At 41.6% G+C, this 17,403-nt stretch overlaps 1 protein-coding gene across 2 annotated transcripts in view; it reads left to right on the top strand.

Moving 5' to 3' along the window:
• The window catches only part of LOC118879877 (BRCA1 associated protein), a 30,973-nt gene extending 16,027 nt beyond the window's left edge, over positions 1-14,946 (top strand). The window contains exons 7-12 of one of the 2 annotated variants that reach the window (XM_036823026.1): positions 698-773; positions 1,238-1,376; positions 1,746-1,855; positions 4,191-4,280; positions 10,399-10,502; positions 12,520-14,946. In XM_036823026.1, the coding sequence (XP_036678921.1) occupies positions 698-773; positions 1,238-1,376; positions 1,746-1,855; positions 4,191-4,280; positions 10,399-10,502; positions 12,520-12,883 (883 nt within the window). In that variant the 3' untranslated portion in view covers positions 12,884-14,946. The remainder of the gene's footprint in view (positions 1-697; positions 774-1,237; positions 1,377-1,745; positions 1,856-4,190; positions 4,281-10,398; positions 10,503-12,519) is intronic. The other variant, XM_036823027.1, reaches the window with a different exon arrangement.
• The last annotated feature ends 2,457 nt before the right edge of the window (positions 14,947-17,403 follow it).

Here is a 17,403-nt window from a genome sequence, read left to right as displayed (position 1 = left end):
GTGAAACAAAATTAACAACTCGTCTCAAGTCTCTAATTCTAACTTATAAATATTTAGTTCTTTGATTACGTAAGCTTTAGACAGAAGAGTGGAGAAAGATATGAGGCAGATCAAGATTTTTCCCTTATCCTCAGCTTTATCAAGATTTTGTGGGACTTCCCTGGTGGCGCAATGCTTAAGAATCCGCCTGCCAATGCAGGGGACACGGGTTCGAGCCCTGGTCCGGGAAGATCCCACATGCCGTGGAGCAACTAAGCCCGTGCGCCACAACTACTGAGCCTGCACTCTAGAGCCCGTAAGCCACAACTACTGAGCCCGCATGCCACAACTACTGAAGTCCGCGCTCCTAGAGCCGGTGCTCCGCAACAAGAGAAGCCCGTGCACCGCAACAAAGAGTAGCCCCCACTCGCAGCAACTAGAGAAAGCCCACACGCAGCAACAAAGACCCAACGCAGCCAAAAATAAATAAATAAATAATAAATAAATTAAAAAAAAAAGATTTTGTGTGTTTTTTTTTCATTTTGTTTGAGAATAGCTTGAAAGCATTTGTCTTTTGAATGATGTCCTTAATTACGATAAACTTAAAACTATTATATAAGAGAGGGAGGATATACAATTGCATTTTTGACTTTTGGGTTCTGTGACAGCTGTCTTTTATATTTAATCTGTATTAATTTTTTTTTGGTGTCCTTTATAGGTGCCCTGTTTGCCGATATTGTCAAACACCAGAGCCAGTAGAAGAAAATAAGTGTTTCGAGTGTGGCGTTCAGGAAGTAAGTAACAAGTGGTGGGAAAGAATAACGCACGCGGCTTCAATTGTCTGGGGTTTTCTTCTGCCCAGTGTGGCGTAAATTCTTTTCAATTCTTTTTGAGACTGATTTTTTTTTTTTTCTTTTTGTCCAGGGTCAGGCAAAAAATATAAATACACAAACTATTTTACTCCTACACAAAATACTTTATGGTTTCATTCTTTGGCCTTTGAAAACGCCTAGACTTTTGTTGATAAATTGTGATTATTTTTTCTTGCTATTTACATAGAGTTCCACAGAATCCAGAGCGAAAAACTAATTGACCCCTAAAAGCATCCTTGCTTGTTGGGTTTTAAACATACTTATTCAGAACTCCTGTAGAAACAACTCTAAACCTCATCCTGTGTCAGGCTCTCCCCTTTCCACCCCAGTGGACCAGGTCATGTGTTTTTATGTAACTAATTAGGATCTTACCTCCTTCTCGGCAGAACCTGTGGATTTGTTTAATATGTGGCCACATAGGATGTGGACGGTATGTGAGTCGACACGCCTATAAGCACTTCGAGGAGACCCAGCACACATATGCCATGCAGCTCACCAACCATCGAGTCTGGGACTATGCTGGAGGTGAACACCACTCCCATTTTCTAATTTGGATTCATTCTGTCTGAAAACGTCTCCGTCAGAACCTCTCCCCTTGCTCTCACAGCTTGAAATCTTCCTGACAGCTGTGGCAAACTCCAGTTCTCATGGTGCCCCATAGGGCACTATTTCCTTTGAATGGCCTGCATTGCACAGGATAAAGAGAGTTAATACTTACACTCTGCCCTCTCACTCTTTTTTTTTTAATTCAAATGATTTAACCCACTTTTAAAGAAATATTGCAAGGCATTTAATTTGGATCTGTAAAAACAAAATTTTGTCAAAGTTAAAGGCTTATGGAGACCCTTTTCATTCTGAAGAAACATGCCTTGGTTGACTCATTCTTTTCTTTAGATAATTATGTCCATCGACTGGTTGCAAGTAAAACAGATGGAAAGATAGTACAGTATGAATGTGAGGGTGATACTTGCCAGGAGGAGAAAATAGATGCCTTACAGTTAGAGGTAAGATATTTTATTAATAATTACTGAATACCTATGTGTACTGCTTTTTACTACTCTAACTTGAAAGGTTGTTCGGGCTTTTAATTTTGCCATATGCCCTGCATGTTAGCTTTTGTTTTAAAGATCTGTGTGGCTCTGAAGGATTATAAAAATATTTTTATTCCATCTGATTTTCTTCTTTGAAAATCTAAGTTTCACTGAGCCTTATTACCTTCAGTGTCATGTTCCTGGTTGTCTCAAGTTCAGTATTAGTGTTGTCCTCAATAGCTGTGATAAAGCTGGAAGTCAAGAATCTTCCTGTTGGGGGGGGATTCCCTGGTGGTCCAGTGGTTAGGACTCCACGCTTCCACTGCAGGGGGCACGGGTTCGATCCCTTGTCGGGGAACTAAGATCCCACATGCTGCACGGTATGGCCAAAAAATAAAAAATAAAATAAAATATATTCTTGAAAAAAAAAGTTATATAAAACAAAAAAATCTTCCTGTCGGCATCACAGTAGCAGTTGGAAATTGAGCAAACTTGGTCAGGATGAGTTAACCCCAATAGCATCTTTCCATGCTGAGAAGCTTTTTCCCATATATTGGGCTGGCTTTTATGAATTGGACCCTTATATAGATAAAGCCATTTTTAGGGTATTCATATAATTGAAGAAGCAATAAAATTACCACAGTCTGATTTTTCTCATAGCAGTAAACTCCATCTACTATAAAATTGATGTGTAAATTTTATATTAAGGAAGGAAAAGTTTAACATCAGTCCTATTTTATAAATTTCAAAATGATTACTTTAAAAACAAATACCTTAATCTTGGGAGGAAGTGGACATTTGAAAACATGCTCATCTCTAGACTTTTAAGGTCAGTGGAATGGCCTAAAATAGAGCTGATGTTACCATTAATAAATTGTATTGATGTGAAAAAAATTCAAATCTTTTTTTTTTTTTAATATTTATTTATTTATTTATTTTTATTTTTGGCTGCATCGGGTCTCAGTTGTGGCATGCAGGATCTTTCGTTACGGCGGGAGGGCTTCTTTCCAGTTGTGGTGCGCGGGCTCCAGAGTGCGCGGGCTCAGTAGTTGCAGCACTCGTGGGCTTAGTTGCCCCGCGGCATGTGGGATCTTAGTTCCCCGACCAGGGATCGAACCCGCGTCCCCTGCACTGGGAGGTGGATTCTTAACCACTGGACCACCAGGGAAGTCCCCCCCAAAAATTCAAATTTTTAATGTTAAGTTTTTAGTAACTCTTCCAAATTAAGTATGTTCATTCAATGAATACTTATTGAGGGTTGCCATCTGTTAGCCACTCTTCCATGTGCTGGGAACTCAGCATTTATTGACTCCCTGCCCTTATGGAGCATACATTCTAGTGACACACACACGTACATTCTTCCAATTGTCCTTTCTTTCTGTTGCTCTTTCATTCTCTTCTCTGGCCTGCAAACATGATTAGATCTCTTCCAGTCTCCTGGAATGGTCTTTCCAGAATGCAGACGTGATCTTGCCACTCCTTGGCTCTTATTTCTCGATATCATACCCCAGAGCCTTCCATAGGCCCCATCTCTCCATACCCTACACCCCAGCCTCATTGGTCTCACTTCATCTCTGAAGCAAGTCTAAACATCCGCAGCTCACATCTTGTTAGTTCTCTGGAATCTGTCTCCTCCTCCTGTCTGTGTGTCAAGAGTCCTCTCAAATCTCACCTTCTCTCAGAAGTCCTACCGGATCCTACTGTCATAAGCCATCTATCCTTTCTCTGTAGTTACACAGCACTGTTCATTCATTCATGCACTCAGGCAGCAAACATTTCTTGACATCCAAAATGTGCCAGGCACTGGGGGTACAAAAATAAAGATATAATCCTTGCTTTCAAAGAGTTCAGAAGGAGAGAGGCAGGCAAACCGGTGATTAAGTGCTAATGTCATAAGTGCTGTTAATGATAGGCACAGTGTCGTGGGAGCCGAGAGAGGCAATTAACCCAGGGCTGGGAGTGACAGGGACAGCTTCCTGGAGGGGGCAGATGGATGAGCTGATTTGAGTTACACTTTGGTTTAAAACCATGTAGTTCTTCTTGAAGTCAGCTTAAACAGAAACTTAAGGGTTTTTTTAATTGTACATTTCTCTGTTTGTCCCTGTAGATTGTAAGCCCCCAGAGGACCAAAGTGTAATTGTCATCTCTGTGTTCCCCTAGTTTATTGAGTAGAGTGGAACCAAGGTGTAATATACATTCTGAATGTTCCTCTTAATCTTCTGCAGGTCATTAAAAGTCAGGTTTTAATTGAATTTCAGAGACTGACAACTGTGACTTATGTTTTGGTGTTCATTCTCTGTTTTTGTAGTATTCATATTTACTAACGAGCCAGCTGGAGTCTCAACGAATCTACTGGGAAAACAAGATAGTTCGGATAGAGAAGGACACAGCAGAGGAAGTAAGTTTCTGGTTTGGTGACTGCTGAAATGCCACATGCTAGGACAGCCTGATGTTGGGTGGGAGAAGGAAGAGTACAGGGAAAAAGGAATCTTAGAGAGTCTTCCTTCTCAGTCTCATCTATAGGTAGAGAACTGGTTTACCTCTAAAAAGAAACCTTTGTTAGATGTCGGTTAAATCTCAACAAAGCTGGGGGCTAGTAAGGGGTAGAAAAAAGAAAAGATTTGGAATCAGTTGGCTCACCCCAGTAACCTAACTCTACGTCAAGTTTCCAAGGAGAAGTAGTAAACCTGACTTGTCATTATGCTAGAGACTTAGCCCCAGAAGGTCGTATCAGGGAACAAGAAATTGTAGACCACAATGAGAATGAAGTTAGTCAAAAAGAGGAAAAGGAAAAGACAGAAATACACTATTGCAAATGTAATCAACTAAGCATAATTTAAAAGGAGCAGGGGAGCAGACATATATTCTCACCTAGGATTAGTAAATCAAGAAGATTTTATTGTGTGCTGAGCCCTACACACTATTTTTTGCTGAGCCCTATACTATACTAAGTTAAGGAAGAAATAAAATACTTGCTACGTACCTGAAACAAAAGAAACCTTGGACTTAAAGGCTTGGTATTTTGGTATTTTGAGGTTGGGATGTTGTTTGTTTGTTAACTTCAATCAGGTTTTCTAGTGCCTTGTGCAATTCCATTTAAAAAACAGAAGTATGTGCATGAGGGTTTGTACTTTCAGTCAGCCAGTTGGTTTGTCAACTTGGGAACAGCTGCTTTGGGGAGCTGAATATGGGCTCCTGAGGCAACAAGATGGTGCTTTGAAACTGAAGGGAATAAAATTAGGCAGAGATGCTGAAGTGGTCATCATGGCACCTTATTGGTCTAGGGCAGTAGTCTTGAAAATTTAACAAAATAATGCTTTAAAGAAAAGGCCATTCACTACTCGGATGGATAGAAGAGAAAAGCGATGTGATTTTGGTGGAAACCCGGCCCATAGTGGCCCAGAGCTCCACCTGCTTGGTTTTCCCTTTGGCTCCAGCATGTACAGGGAACCCTGAGGGTTCCAGACCAGGGACTTTGAAAACCAGTGAGCGCCTGAGTGTTCGTGTATAGCTAGGGCCCTGGGAACCATTACCAGGACCTAGAGACAATGTTCATAATTCAGTGATTCCCTTAGTGTTAAGTAAAGGCTTCTAAATTTTTTTAAATGATTGACTTAAACGATTATTTTTAAAGTGATTATTTTCATAACTTTGCGAATCCTCACCAGCATCTGGGCCCTCAGATGGGGGGAATGCAGAGCCGGGTTTGGGGCTCACCTCAGTGGTAGCTGGTGTAATCGTGGAGCTTAGCAGGCAGGGCCAAGCTTTCACTTTATGCCAGGCCCATGGGCACCGGTTTCTGAGTATGCCTACAAATGAGGAGAAATCAGGGTTTTTTCATTAAGGCTTAACACCAGCTTTAAAATTATCTTTGGTGAAAAGTTCATGATGAAATTCTTACAGGAACCTTCTAAGCAATAGAAGTGCCTTTCCAGAGGGGCTTCAGGTCACTTGACATACTGTTCTGAATAGGGCTTGGTTGGAGTCCATGCGGAAGGAGGTGCGTCTGATGGCCCTCACAAGTCAGAGCAGAGGTCGCTGCCACTTGGTGTCAAGTTTGGGGCTCCCAGGGAGGAGCACTGGCAACTCCACGCAGCCTCACTATTGGGTTTTTCTACGGGCTATACCAGCGTGACCACCTAAAGTGCTTTGTGCAGACCCTTGAGAGCTAAGCTCAGGATTCTCTCTGCCTTTTAAGATTCCTTAGGATTAACTGCATTCCCTAACACATGCCCATGGAAAGCAAGTCAAGGGGCAGGGAAGCTAAAAATGTGAAACTTGGGTCTACTTTTAGGTAGGGATAAGGTAGAGGCAAGGGCAGCCCTAAATAAAAAGCTCGAAAAGGATATTTTGTTTTCTAGTAAAAAATGTCACTTATCCGTAAGTTAATGGGTGATGCAAGCCTTTTGTTCCTGCTGCTGTCCTCCTTTTGACCAGTCCTCTGTCCGTTGGCACCTCCAGCAGTAGAGCACATGCAGGGAGAAACAGTAACCGTGCGTTTCACTGGCAGAGATTCTTGGTCATGGGCCTCCTAAAAAGTTAATGTGGGGGAGGGGAGGAGCTGAAGATTGAAATTCACTGTGGACTTCAATTATAATACTATTCCAGTCCCCCGATGCCTTAGGTAGTACAATTGCTGTAGTATGTGAGCAGAGTCTGTTCTGGAAAATGAAGCTCGTACCCACTTGAAGGTTCATAGTTTTAGTGGGGCCATGTATAAGAGCATAGAGTAGGCCATCAGTACAGGTGCATTCCCCTAAAGATACCTCTTTTCTTTTTAAACCTCTAGCTCCATATAGAAATTGCTGTTTTTCCAGGTGTGGATTGTGAACTGAGTTTGGTGGCCACAACTGGCATTTTTATTAGACAGCATAGGGTAGATGTCAGAGTGTATCACATTTAATATTGTTTTGTGCAACTTTTGTATCAGGGTGTGTGTGTGTGTGTGTGTACTAAGTGTTTCGTACTGAGGGCTAATGGTCAGAAGTGCTTTTAAAACCACTAATTTAGGGCTTCCCTGGTGGCGCAGCGGTTGAGAATCTGCCTGCCAATGCAGGGGACACGGGTTCGGGCCCTGGTCTGGGAAGAACCCACATGCCGTGGAGCAACTGGGCCCGTGAGCCACAATTACTGAGCCTGCGCGTCAGGAGCCTGCGCTCCGCAACAAGAGAGGCCGCAATAATGAGAGGCCCGCGCACCACGATGAAGAGTGGCCCCCACTTGCCGCAACTAGAGAAAGCCCTCGCACAGAAACGAAGACCCAACACAGCCATAAATTAGTTAATTAATTAATTAATTTTTAAAAAATGTTTATGTTTAAAAAAAAAAAAAACCACTAATTTAGGACTTCCCTGGTGGCGCAGTACTTAAGAACCCGCCTGCCAATGCAGGGGACACGGGTTCAAGCCCTGGTCCGGGAAGATCCCACATGCTGCGGAGCAACTAAGCTTGTGCGCCACAACTACTGACCCTGCGCTCGAGAGCCTGCGAGCCACAACTACTGAGCCTGTGTGCTACAACTACTGAAGCCTGCGTGCCTAGAGCCCATGCTCCGCCACAAGAGAAGCCCATGCACCGCAATGAAGAGTAGCCCCCACTCACCGCAACTAGAGAAAGCCCGCACGCAGCAACGAAGACCCAGTGCAGCCAAAAATAAAAATAAATAAAAAATAAATTTTAAAAAAACAAACACTAATTTAAGCCATTGTAACATTTGTCTCTAGCAATATTGGAAACCTTTTTGAGGTTACTAGATATTTTTCATCTTGATTTAAATGTGTTTAGCTTACTGTCTTTAGTGACCAAAACAGACAGTTTGGTTCCTTTTGACGGTCATTTCTGTCCTTTCCAATTTCCCTAAACTGACAGGAGTCAGTTTAAGAGAAAATGTCAAAAGGATCTAGTGGTCTTATTTTAAAACAATATTGAGGAGAAAATTAATACCAAATAGAATGAGAGCAACTTGAAAGCTATTTTTATTTTTATGACATAGAGGAACTTTTAGAAATCTCTCTTTAATTGCATGTTCTTCCAACTTAATGACGTTGGCTCTAAAGTTAATTTCTACAAAACAGTTAATTTCTTATTTTAAAAAAGAGGGAGCAGTGCTGTTAGAGACCTGTTAGGCGAGCCGTAGCAAATGTTTAAAAAGAAAGCGTTAAAAGTAGTGGCCCTTTTTCTGGCGTGATGGATGTTGCATGCATCATGGATCTCTGCTAAGAGTTTAAATCTTGCCAAGAGGTCAGTTTTCCTTTGCTATAGAGCTTTGGCCTCCCGTATAGTGCAGAGAGAGTTTTAGAACTTGGCTTTGGACCCAGACTTGGGGGTCCAATCTTGGACCCATGTCACTCGAGCTGGGTGACCTTGGAGTGTATTGCCTCACCTTTCTCTAAGCCTCAGTTTCTGTAAAAAGTTTACATACCTAAGTCATAGGCTTGTTATAAAGAATAAATGAGATACTACCTATAAAACACCTAGCCAGAGCCTGGGCCATAGGATTTAAATTCTCAGTCACTTCTGTTTCCTATTATTATTACCTCATGATCCACCTGTCTTCCTATGTCCTTAGACAAGTGGAGTTGAGGTGTTTCCCAAGTCTGTAGATCTTAACACCTGTGTGAATCCAGTGTCTACATAACTAGACTTCTACAGACTCCTTGCTAGGATTGCTGCCATCTGACACATAATACACCAGAATTTTTAATTTCTCTTAAGTTTTTAAGACAATGTAATTTGAATTCTCTCTGTAAATTGCCTTTATATAAACTCAAAATAAGAACTGCTTATGTTCCATATGGCTTCACAGTACATGAGAAAATTAATAGTGAATTTGGACGGAAAAAAGCACCAAACAGAATCACCTGTTACAAGTAACTTCAGATTATTTGGATAATACAATTGTCACTTAAAAGCATGGATTTCAACTGCACAGATCCACTTATATGTGGATTTTTTTCAGTGGATACCTGCTACAGTACTGCAGGATCCGCAAATGGTTGAATCCACAGATGCAGAACCATGGATACGGAGGGCCGACAATAAAGTTATACTCAGATTTTCGACTTCAAGGAGGGCTGAGACCCCACGTTGTTCAAGGGTCAAGTGTAACTTTTAGAATATGATCTCAAGAGTTAAAAAACAGTGGTCAGTTAAGAATTGGAGATTCTGCCCTCCTACACTGTTGATGGGAATGTAAATTGGTGCAGTCACTATGGAAGACAGTATGGAGGTTCCTTAAAAAACTAAAAACAGAACTACCATATGATCCTGCAATCCCACTCCTGGGCATATATTCAGAAAAGACGAAAACTAATTTGAAAAGAAAAATGCACCCCAGTGTTCATAGCAGCACTGTTTACAGTAGCTAAGACATGGAAGAAACCTAAATGTCCATCCACAGATAAATGGGTAAAGAAGATGTGGTATATATATGCAATGGAATATTACTCAGCCATAAAAAAGAATGAAATAGGGCTTCCCTGGTGGCGCAGTGTTTGAGAATCTGCCTGCCAATGCAGGGGACACAGGTTCGAGCCCTGGTCTGGGAAGATCCCACATGCCGCGGAGCAACTAAGCCCGTGCGCCACAACTACTGAGCCTGCGCGTCTGGAGCCTGTGCCCCGCAACAAGAGAGGCCGCAATAGTGAGAGGCCCGCGCACCGCGATGAAGAGTGGCCCCCGCTTGCCACAACTGGAGAGAGCCCTCGCACAGAAACAAAGACCCAACACAGCCACAAATAAATAAATAAATAAATAAAAGTGAAATTCTTAAAAAAAAAAAAAAAAAAGAATGAAATAATGCCACTTGCAGCAACATGGATGGACCTAGAGATTATCAAACTAAAAGTAAGTCAGACAGAAAGACAAATATATGGTATCACTTATATCCAAATCTAAAAAATAATACAGATGAATCTACAAAACAGAAACAGACTCACAGACACAGAAAACAAACTTATGTTTACCAAAGGGGAAAGGAAGGGCAGTATGAGATTAACAGATACTACTATATATGAAATAGAAAGCAACAAGGATTTACTGTATAACACAGGGAACAATACTCAAATGTCTTGTAATAACCTATAATGGAAATAATCTGAAATATATATATATGAATCACTTTGCTGTACACCTGAAACTAACACAATATTACACAATATCATCAGCTACACTTCAACTTAAAAAAAAAGAATGGGAGGTTCTGGTCTGGCCTCTGATAAATCATCTCCTGCTCTACAGCCTGAAGCTCTTTCTTTACCTTCTGGCAGTTTCACTCAACATTTCAGTAGCTCTTGGCCCTCTTCATCCTGGTTTAGAGAAATGGTAAGAAAAAAAGGATTTCTCAAAATTTTTATTCCTATTGCAGAAATTCTTTCAGATAATGGTCTCACCTTTTCCAAGTTTGGTTTGTCAAAGTTAAAGACAGGTAATTGGAAAAAAAAAATTGTGACCTTAGCCCCAAAGGCCACACAGCTTTGTCTTTGTGAAGTGAAACTGATCTCTGTTTGCTCTTTCAGATTAACAACATGAAGACCAAATTTAAAGAAACAATTGAGAAATGTGATAATTTGGAGCACAGACTAAATGATCTCCTGAAAGAAAAGCAGTCTGTGGAAAGAAAGTAGGTATAACTGGCCTGTTCTTTTAATTAGCTTTTTTTATTCTAACAGGTTCCATAAACAGATAATCTCCTTTATACCCATGGACACACTCTCATTGTCAAGTGTGTATCACCAAGTTTTCGGGGCTCTCCCCATATATGGAGCAAACCTACTGTGACTTCCTGTTTACTAAAAAATTCAGTGTTTCACGCCAGATGGATGCCATGTGGAATGCAGGACTCTCTCCTGATGTCTGTACTCACGCTACATGCAAGTATCTTCCATTTTGGCCTGTAGAAAGCAACTTCCTTGTGCCCAGAGCGTCTCTGAACCATGGTGGCTGAGAAATGGCAGTTAGGAAAGAGATTCACGTTTAAGCTGAAGATGGCATGCGTTCTGGCCTTGGTCGGGAATTACAGGCCAAAGATGTTGAACATGGAGCAAAAAACTCATCAACAGCATGGCAAGAACAGACTCTACTACTGTTATTTGGGAAGATAATTGCTACTGATTGAAACTACCTTTCTAGTTTAAGTTATACTCGCAAAAATAATTGGATTTTTTTACTCCAGACAAATGGATAAAAAATAATTTAAGGGGGATAATTGTCCCTTAAGAAGTTTTTTTGTTGTTTTTTTTTTTAGTCTTGGGATAAATTTAGTTTTACAAAAAGGTTGCAAAGATAGTGCAAAGAATTCCTGTATACCTTTCACCTGTTTTCCCTCATTGCAAATAGTTGGATATTTTTAGTCGTTTGTGTGGGGGGATTGGGGGGTAAAATCTATGTAACGTAGATTCTGCCGTTTTAAGTATGCAGCTCACAGTGTTGTGCAGCTATGACCACTGTATGGTTCCAGAGGAACTCTTCAGCAAAGGTGTTTTTAACTGCTGTGAAAACAACACTACATTAATAGAAATACAAATCAAAAATTCTTCTATACTTTCAGCACCCTAACAAATTGAACTGTTCCAAAGAATTTAAAAGTTAAAACTGGAAGTTTTCTTTCACCCCCAAATCTTGCTATCTAGAGGTAACCATTATTAATGGTACCAGTGAATATTTGTTGGTCTAGATCTTTTGCTGTACCTGTGTAAACCTCTCACATACATCTTTTTTCTACAAAACTTGAATAATATTAGGTATTCTATTTGGTAAAATATTCTGTTCTGGAGATTTTTTTTTTTTTTGTACTGGCACATCTAGATCTATTCTGATCTTTGTAACATCATATGAAGGTCCCATAATAATTTTAACCAGTTCCCCTTGATGGACATGTAAGTTGTTTCAAGTCTCACACTACTATAAACAATGTTGCAATAAGCATCTTTCTGCATTTGTTATTTAGTGCAGTCCTGAGTATATTTACTTTATAGGATAAATTCCTGGAAGTAGAATAGCTATGTGAAAGGGCAGGTGAAATTTTGATTTTCATAGATGGTGTCAAGTTGACTTCCAAGGAGTTTGTGCCAGTTCACACTCTAGTACCAGCGTGTGGGAGTACCCCCTTTTCCCACATCTGAGCTCTTTGGCATTCTGATACATAAAAATGTATCTCAAGTGGTGTTTTAATTTGTCATTCTTTGTGAGTAAGATTGAGCATCAGTAAGGCACTCCCTATTCTTGAAAACTCTTCTCCAGCAAATGCAGTGAGATCAGAGTACTTGACTCTTTAAGAATGTCACTTTTCCTCATAACTTCTTTATCACAGCTATCATCTCTTAAGCCACCCATGTAAACAAAACAGAGAAGCAGTAGAAGTTTTACCATGAATCACAGAATAGTTTCTGCTATTGAAAATTTTCTGATCCTTAAAAAAAAAAAAAAAAATTGTCCTGAGGCTACACGAGTTAACTAGAGCAAAATTCTTGTTTTACGTAGCTGTTGCAGTGGCAGCAAACCAGTCCCCCCGCCATGGGAGGGAGGGGTCTGCCCTAACTGGCTTCTGAGGTCATGGCTCCTCTGTTCAATCCCAGAGCAGAAAGGGGACTGTGTCAGCAAATGAAAAACGTGCTCTGTCTTCCTTTGTTTTGTAAAAGGTGCACTCAGCTAAACACGAAAGTGGCCAAACTCACCACAGAGCTCAAAGAGGAGCAGGAAATGAACAAGTGTTTGCGAGCCAACCAAGTCCTCCTGCAGAACAAGCTGAAGGAAGAGGAGAGGGTGTTAAAGGAGGCCTGCGACCAGAAGGACCTGCAGATCACTGAGATCCAGGAGCAGCTGCGGGACGTCATGTTCTACCTGGAGACGCAGCAGAAGATCAACCACCTGCCCGCTGAGACCCGGCAGGAAATCCAGGAGGGACAGATCAACATTGCCATGGCCTCGGCCTCAAGCCCCCCGTCTTCGGGGGGCAGCGGGAAGCTGTCCTCCAGGAAGGGCCGCAGCAAGAGGGGCAAGTGACCTTCAGAGAAACACATGTCCTTGAGACTGTTTTCCCTGGCACAGCAAGGGTGTGCTGGGGCCTTCAGCTAAATGTGAGGGTGGACCCTGAATAAGTATAAGTGAGGATCAAGTCTCAGTTGTTCGGATCTTTCATTTGCTAGCGTGTGGTGTAACGAACGTTAGAGGGCTGACAGCTAGTAGAGCTGAGGGAAACGGGCAGTGTTTTCAAAGGTGGCTGCTTTTTTCAACCGTAATAGTTCACTGACCTCAGACGTTCTAATGACCATTTTGCCTTCCTACTTGATAGATGCCCCAACTCTGCTGTGCATTTTTCTGTTGTTTTTATTGAGTTGGTGTATTAGACGTTCAGTTCTGGAGTCACTTTAAGAGGTTGAATTTTTTTGTGTCCCCTCAAAGGTAACTATCCTTAAAGCACCAAACCTGCCTGAGGTCATAGCAGCTGCTTGAGAGAGAGGTTCTCCATGGCCACTGAGGATTTATGAAAATTCCCTAGCATTAGCATTGGCATCCCTCCCTGCCTCCAGGGAATTGAATAATTGGTCAAATGTTACATGAAAAGAGGCTGGGTCTGTAAACCTGGCACTGGCTTGTCACCAGCCGCCATCTCCTCTTGCTCCAGGCCTAGCCAGGAAAAACAAACAGCCCCGAGCAGACTGAGTGGACCCAGTGTAGGAAAAATGGTGATGTCCCCACTTTGTTTATTTTTGATGCCTCCACAGCTCATTATGTACCTCAGAGAAGGAGGCTAAATGTTTGCTCTGAGACTCCAGTCTCAGAATGGATTTCCTAGCGTCCAGCAAGAATAAGCAGGCAGATTTATCATCCATGTGAAAAGGCAGAGTGAGGCCTCTGACTGGCTGGCTGTATTTTGCTGGGATCAGTATTTTCTGAGTGTTTACAAAAGATTGGGCTGTGTGTTCAGGTTGCGGCTAAAGGGAGCTTGGGCAGATTTTCAATTATGCCTTCAAGGTATATCCAAAAGGCTGCTGCTAAATCCAAAAATTAGAATTTTAACAGAGGCCCCTTTAAAACAGTCATGTAATGCTTGTGTGGGCCAACAGAGGGGCTGTGTACTTTTTCTCGAAACAGAAATGTCAAAAAAAAAAAATTCGTAATGTGTGGTAATTAAGCAAAATCAAAGTAAGACCCGTGTTGGAATTTCGCTTCCAAAAGAGGTAGCTGGGTAGGTTAACAAGACATAGTGTTAAATGATGGGTTTTCTTTCCTGTTTTTATAATTAGCCAAGGTTTTCAAATTATCACACTTCAGAATTGGTTCTTAGCCTATCATTAGGCCTCATCCTCTTTGACCTAAACATTTTGCACGTTATTTGTTCGCACACCAACTGTATCGCTAATCACCATCCACTTCTGTGGGATGTGCCGCAGCATTTCCCAAAGAACCTTCCCTGTAACTTTGCAACATGAATGTACTCAGACATTCTCAATTTTTTCTTAGGGCAAACCAAATCCATAAGTCCCCCTTGCACTTATATATACAGATATCCTAAAGCAAGAGTGGGAATGGGAAGCTAACTTAATTCTCTTTCCTATAGAGATTCTATTTTATTTAAAATCTATTTTTACACTAGTTAGAATCCTGCTTTTTTTGGCCAAGTACTTGTCTTGCATGTCTGACCTTGCAGAAGCTGGGGTGGATCGCAGCATACTAATTAAGAGAATTAGAAGTAGTTGACAAAGCTTGCTTGCTCATTTCTCTATGATCACCTCCACCAAGCGGCCGTACCACCAGCTGGGAGAACAGAGATTTTCAGTATAGGTGGGATAAATGCTCTGAAAGGCTGTGCCCAGAGGAATGAGCAAATAGGCAAATGTTTCCAAACTACTTGAAGGTTTAAAAAAATGTTCCAGAAAAAAAATCTTGTCAAGCTATGTAAAGAAAATGTTTTTTTAAATGGTCAACGAGTCATGTTTGAATTTGACAAAATTACATAAGGTAGAAGCTGTTAGTGTTTCCTACAGGATGGAAATGAACCACTTAACGTATCCATACTACCTTGAACAATGAAATTGCATTAAAATAACCAAACTTTGAAATGATTCTGCCCCGTGTGAAATCTGTGTCTCTCTGGTTGATATTTGCTTGGGAGCTTGTATACCTGAATAATCTAAGAAAAAGTAGCTGAACCAGATACAGAATAGGGAAAATTCTCTGAATTTGGAAGCTTGGGTTAGGAGAAGACCCAGGCACACAATTCTTTTGAAAACTAAAAGCAGTCAATTTCTACACCTGAGACTTTATTCCAGGCCCTACACCGAGCTGAGGTTGTTTTATTTTTGGAAACTGTCATAAATGTGACTTGTTAAGGATCCACCATGTAAGAAAAAGCACTGAAGCAACTCCCCGCTCCCTGCTTGCGCAGTGAAGTTGTACTCATCAGAAGGGCTGAGAAAGTGATTTAAACAGTCAGCCAGTAGAATATGGAGAACTTGGCAAATCACAAATGAACAACCTTCTGTCATCACTTGGAAACCCCTCTCCTAGTGCAGTCGGGATACACAAGCTACAAATACTATCCATAAGATTTGGCTGCTCTGCACGATGCCACGTTGCTTGGGCTGGTGGCAGATTTTAGCTTGTTGTGATAAAGTCCATGGGCTTATCTAAAAATGGAAAGTCACTTTTAAAACATTTGAGGAAAGCTATTTTGTTTTCTCCAGGATAAAGCTGATTTATGTCGTGGTCATTCTGCTGTGTTACTTCTTGGCAGTAGAAGGGAAATTTTTCAGGAATTTCTTAAGACCCAGCTCCTGCTCTTCCGTGGTGCTGGGGGACATCTCAACTACCCAGAGACCTGGCCAACACCTGAAGCAAGTTTAGGAAGGCACCAATTGTTCTCTGGCAGGCCTCTGCTGCTGGCCAGTCCTCATTCTTGCTCGTGAAAATTCCTGAAATGGGAGTCCTAGAATTCTGCAACAGATGTGGCTTTTAAAGTTAAAATTTTTAAATGACAGAGTGAAGTCGTAATAGGGAGAAAAGCCTTTCCCTTTAGGAACCCTGAGTTTTACCCCAGAGCCAAAGCTGAGTGTCTCCTCTGTGATGTGAAGTTGATTTCCTCCCCGCAAATGCAGTACTGTGGTCAGCCTGCAGCATGCAAAAAACATTCTTTGCATTTGTGCATTAGGAGACTTAAGGGAAGTTATATAAGACTTATTTTTTACTTTTTTTGTGGGGGACGGGGAGTGTGGCCTCTTTATCCTGATTAATGTCACAATCAACTCCTTTACATCCTCTTTGTATTTTTTAAAGGTAGTGGTAACCATTTACCACTTGATGGTAACCCTTCTTCTTGCATCCCTGAAACTCACGTGCCCTCCCCGGAATGCTGTCATTTACGATAGCAGTTTCTATCAGACATGAATTTTGAAAGCTGTACTTTAAGAGGCCAAAACCATTTCAGCATCATTTTAGCTAGTATACTTTTCATGAACATCGAGTAGTCTCTCAATGTAATTCTGAAAGCTTACGAGAGCCCGAAAGGGGCTCTGCAGTTGGTTTTTAATCTGGATTTTGAATTCTTACTGCATTAAAGAAGCCCAGGAAGAGATGAACAATCTGTTGTTTTATACAGGATGACTGTGGTCTTTGGGGCCTAATATTGAACTGCTTCGGGTCAGAAACTTCTCACTGGAATCAGCTGCAAAATGCGGTTTTGGTACTTGGCACGGAGCTGCGCTGGTGCGGATAACATTTGTTACTCCAAGGCTAATTACCAAGCACACGACGTGAACTAAAGAAGCTTTGCTTCTTTTCAGACCCTGTTCTAAGTCCCCTGACCCAAAACTTTCAGATCCAGCCTCTCGAAGTAAATGCAGAGAAGTTTGTCCAGTAGGGAGTGGGGGGAGGGGTCCATCCAAGAGTGCAATCACCTGCAAGGTCTTGGACCGTGAAGGTGTACGACACCCAGAATGAATCTACCCTAGTACTACACTATTGACGGTGCGATTCTTTTCAAAAGATCAAAGTGAGCCTATGGCACACTGAGCATAAATGTTGAATAGGAAAAACAGTTCTGACTTGGCCTCTCTGGAGATGTCTTTTGCCATCTTCTGCCTGGAAGAAGCAGCAAGTCCCAGACCAAACTTCCTTGTTCAGTTGTTTTCCTCACTTAAAAAGAAAGAGCAACTGAGATCCCTCCAGCTGTATCGATTTTTGATTCTAAATTCTCAGTCCCTTGGTTATGGCCCGATGGGCCAAAAATTCAGACTTTCGCTAGAGGGCTGGAAGAAGGCGGGTGCCATTCAAAGGAGGTGTTTCCACCACTTGAGAAACGTGCTTGTATCACTTTACATCATTACCATCGTGCTTCACACCAAAAGGCTGCGGCGCTAACTGAAAAAGAACGCAAACTAATTTCTGGGCAGAAGAACAAATCACGGAGAAAGACCTATAAGTGAAGAAGAAATGGAAAATTTCAGAAGGAATCAGGAGAGTTGCTCGCTTGGAAACACTCCAGTGGAGAGTGAATTGGGACTTATTACACACAGCCAGCGGGT

This window comes from Balaenoptera musculus, chromosome 14 (genome assembly GCF_009873245.2).
Source record: "Balaenoptera musculus isolate JJ_BM4_2016_0621 chromosome 14, mBalMus1.pri.v3, whole genome shotgun sequence".
Classification (NCBI taxonomy): domain Eukaryota; kingdom Metazoa; phylum Chordata; class Mammalia; order Artiodactyla; family Balaenopteridae; genus Balaenoptera; species Balaenoptera musculus.
This window is presented reverse-complemented; position numbering and strand designations above follow the sequence as displayed.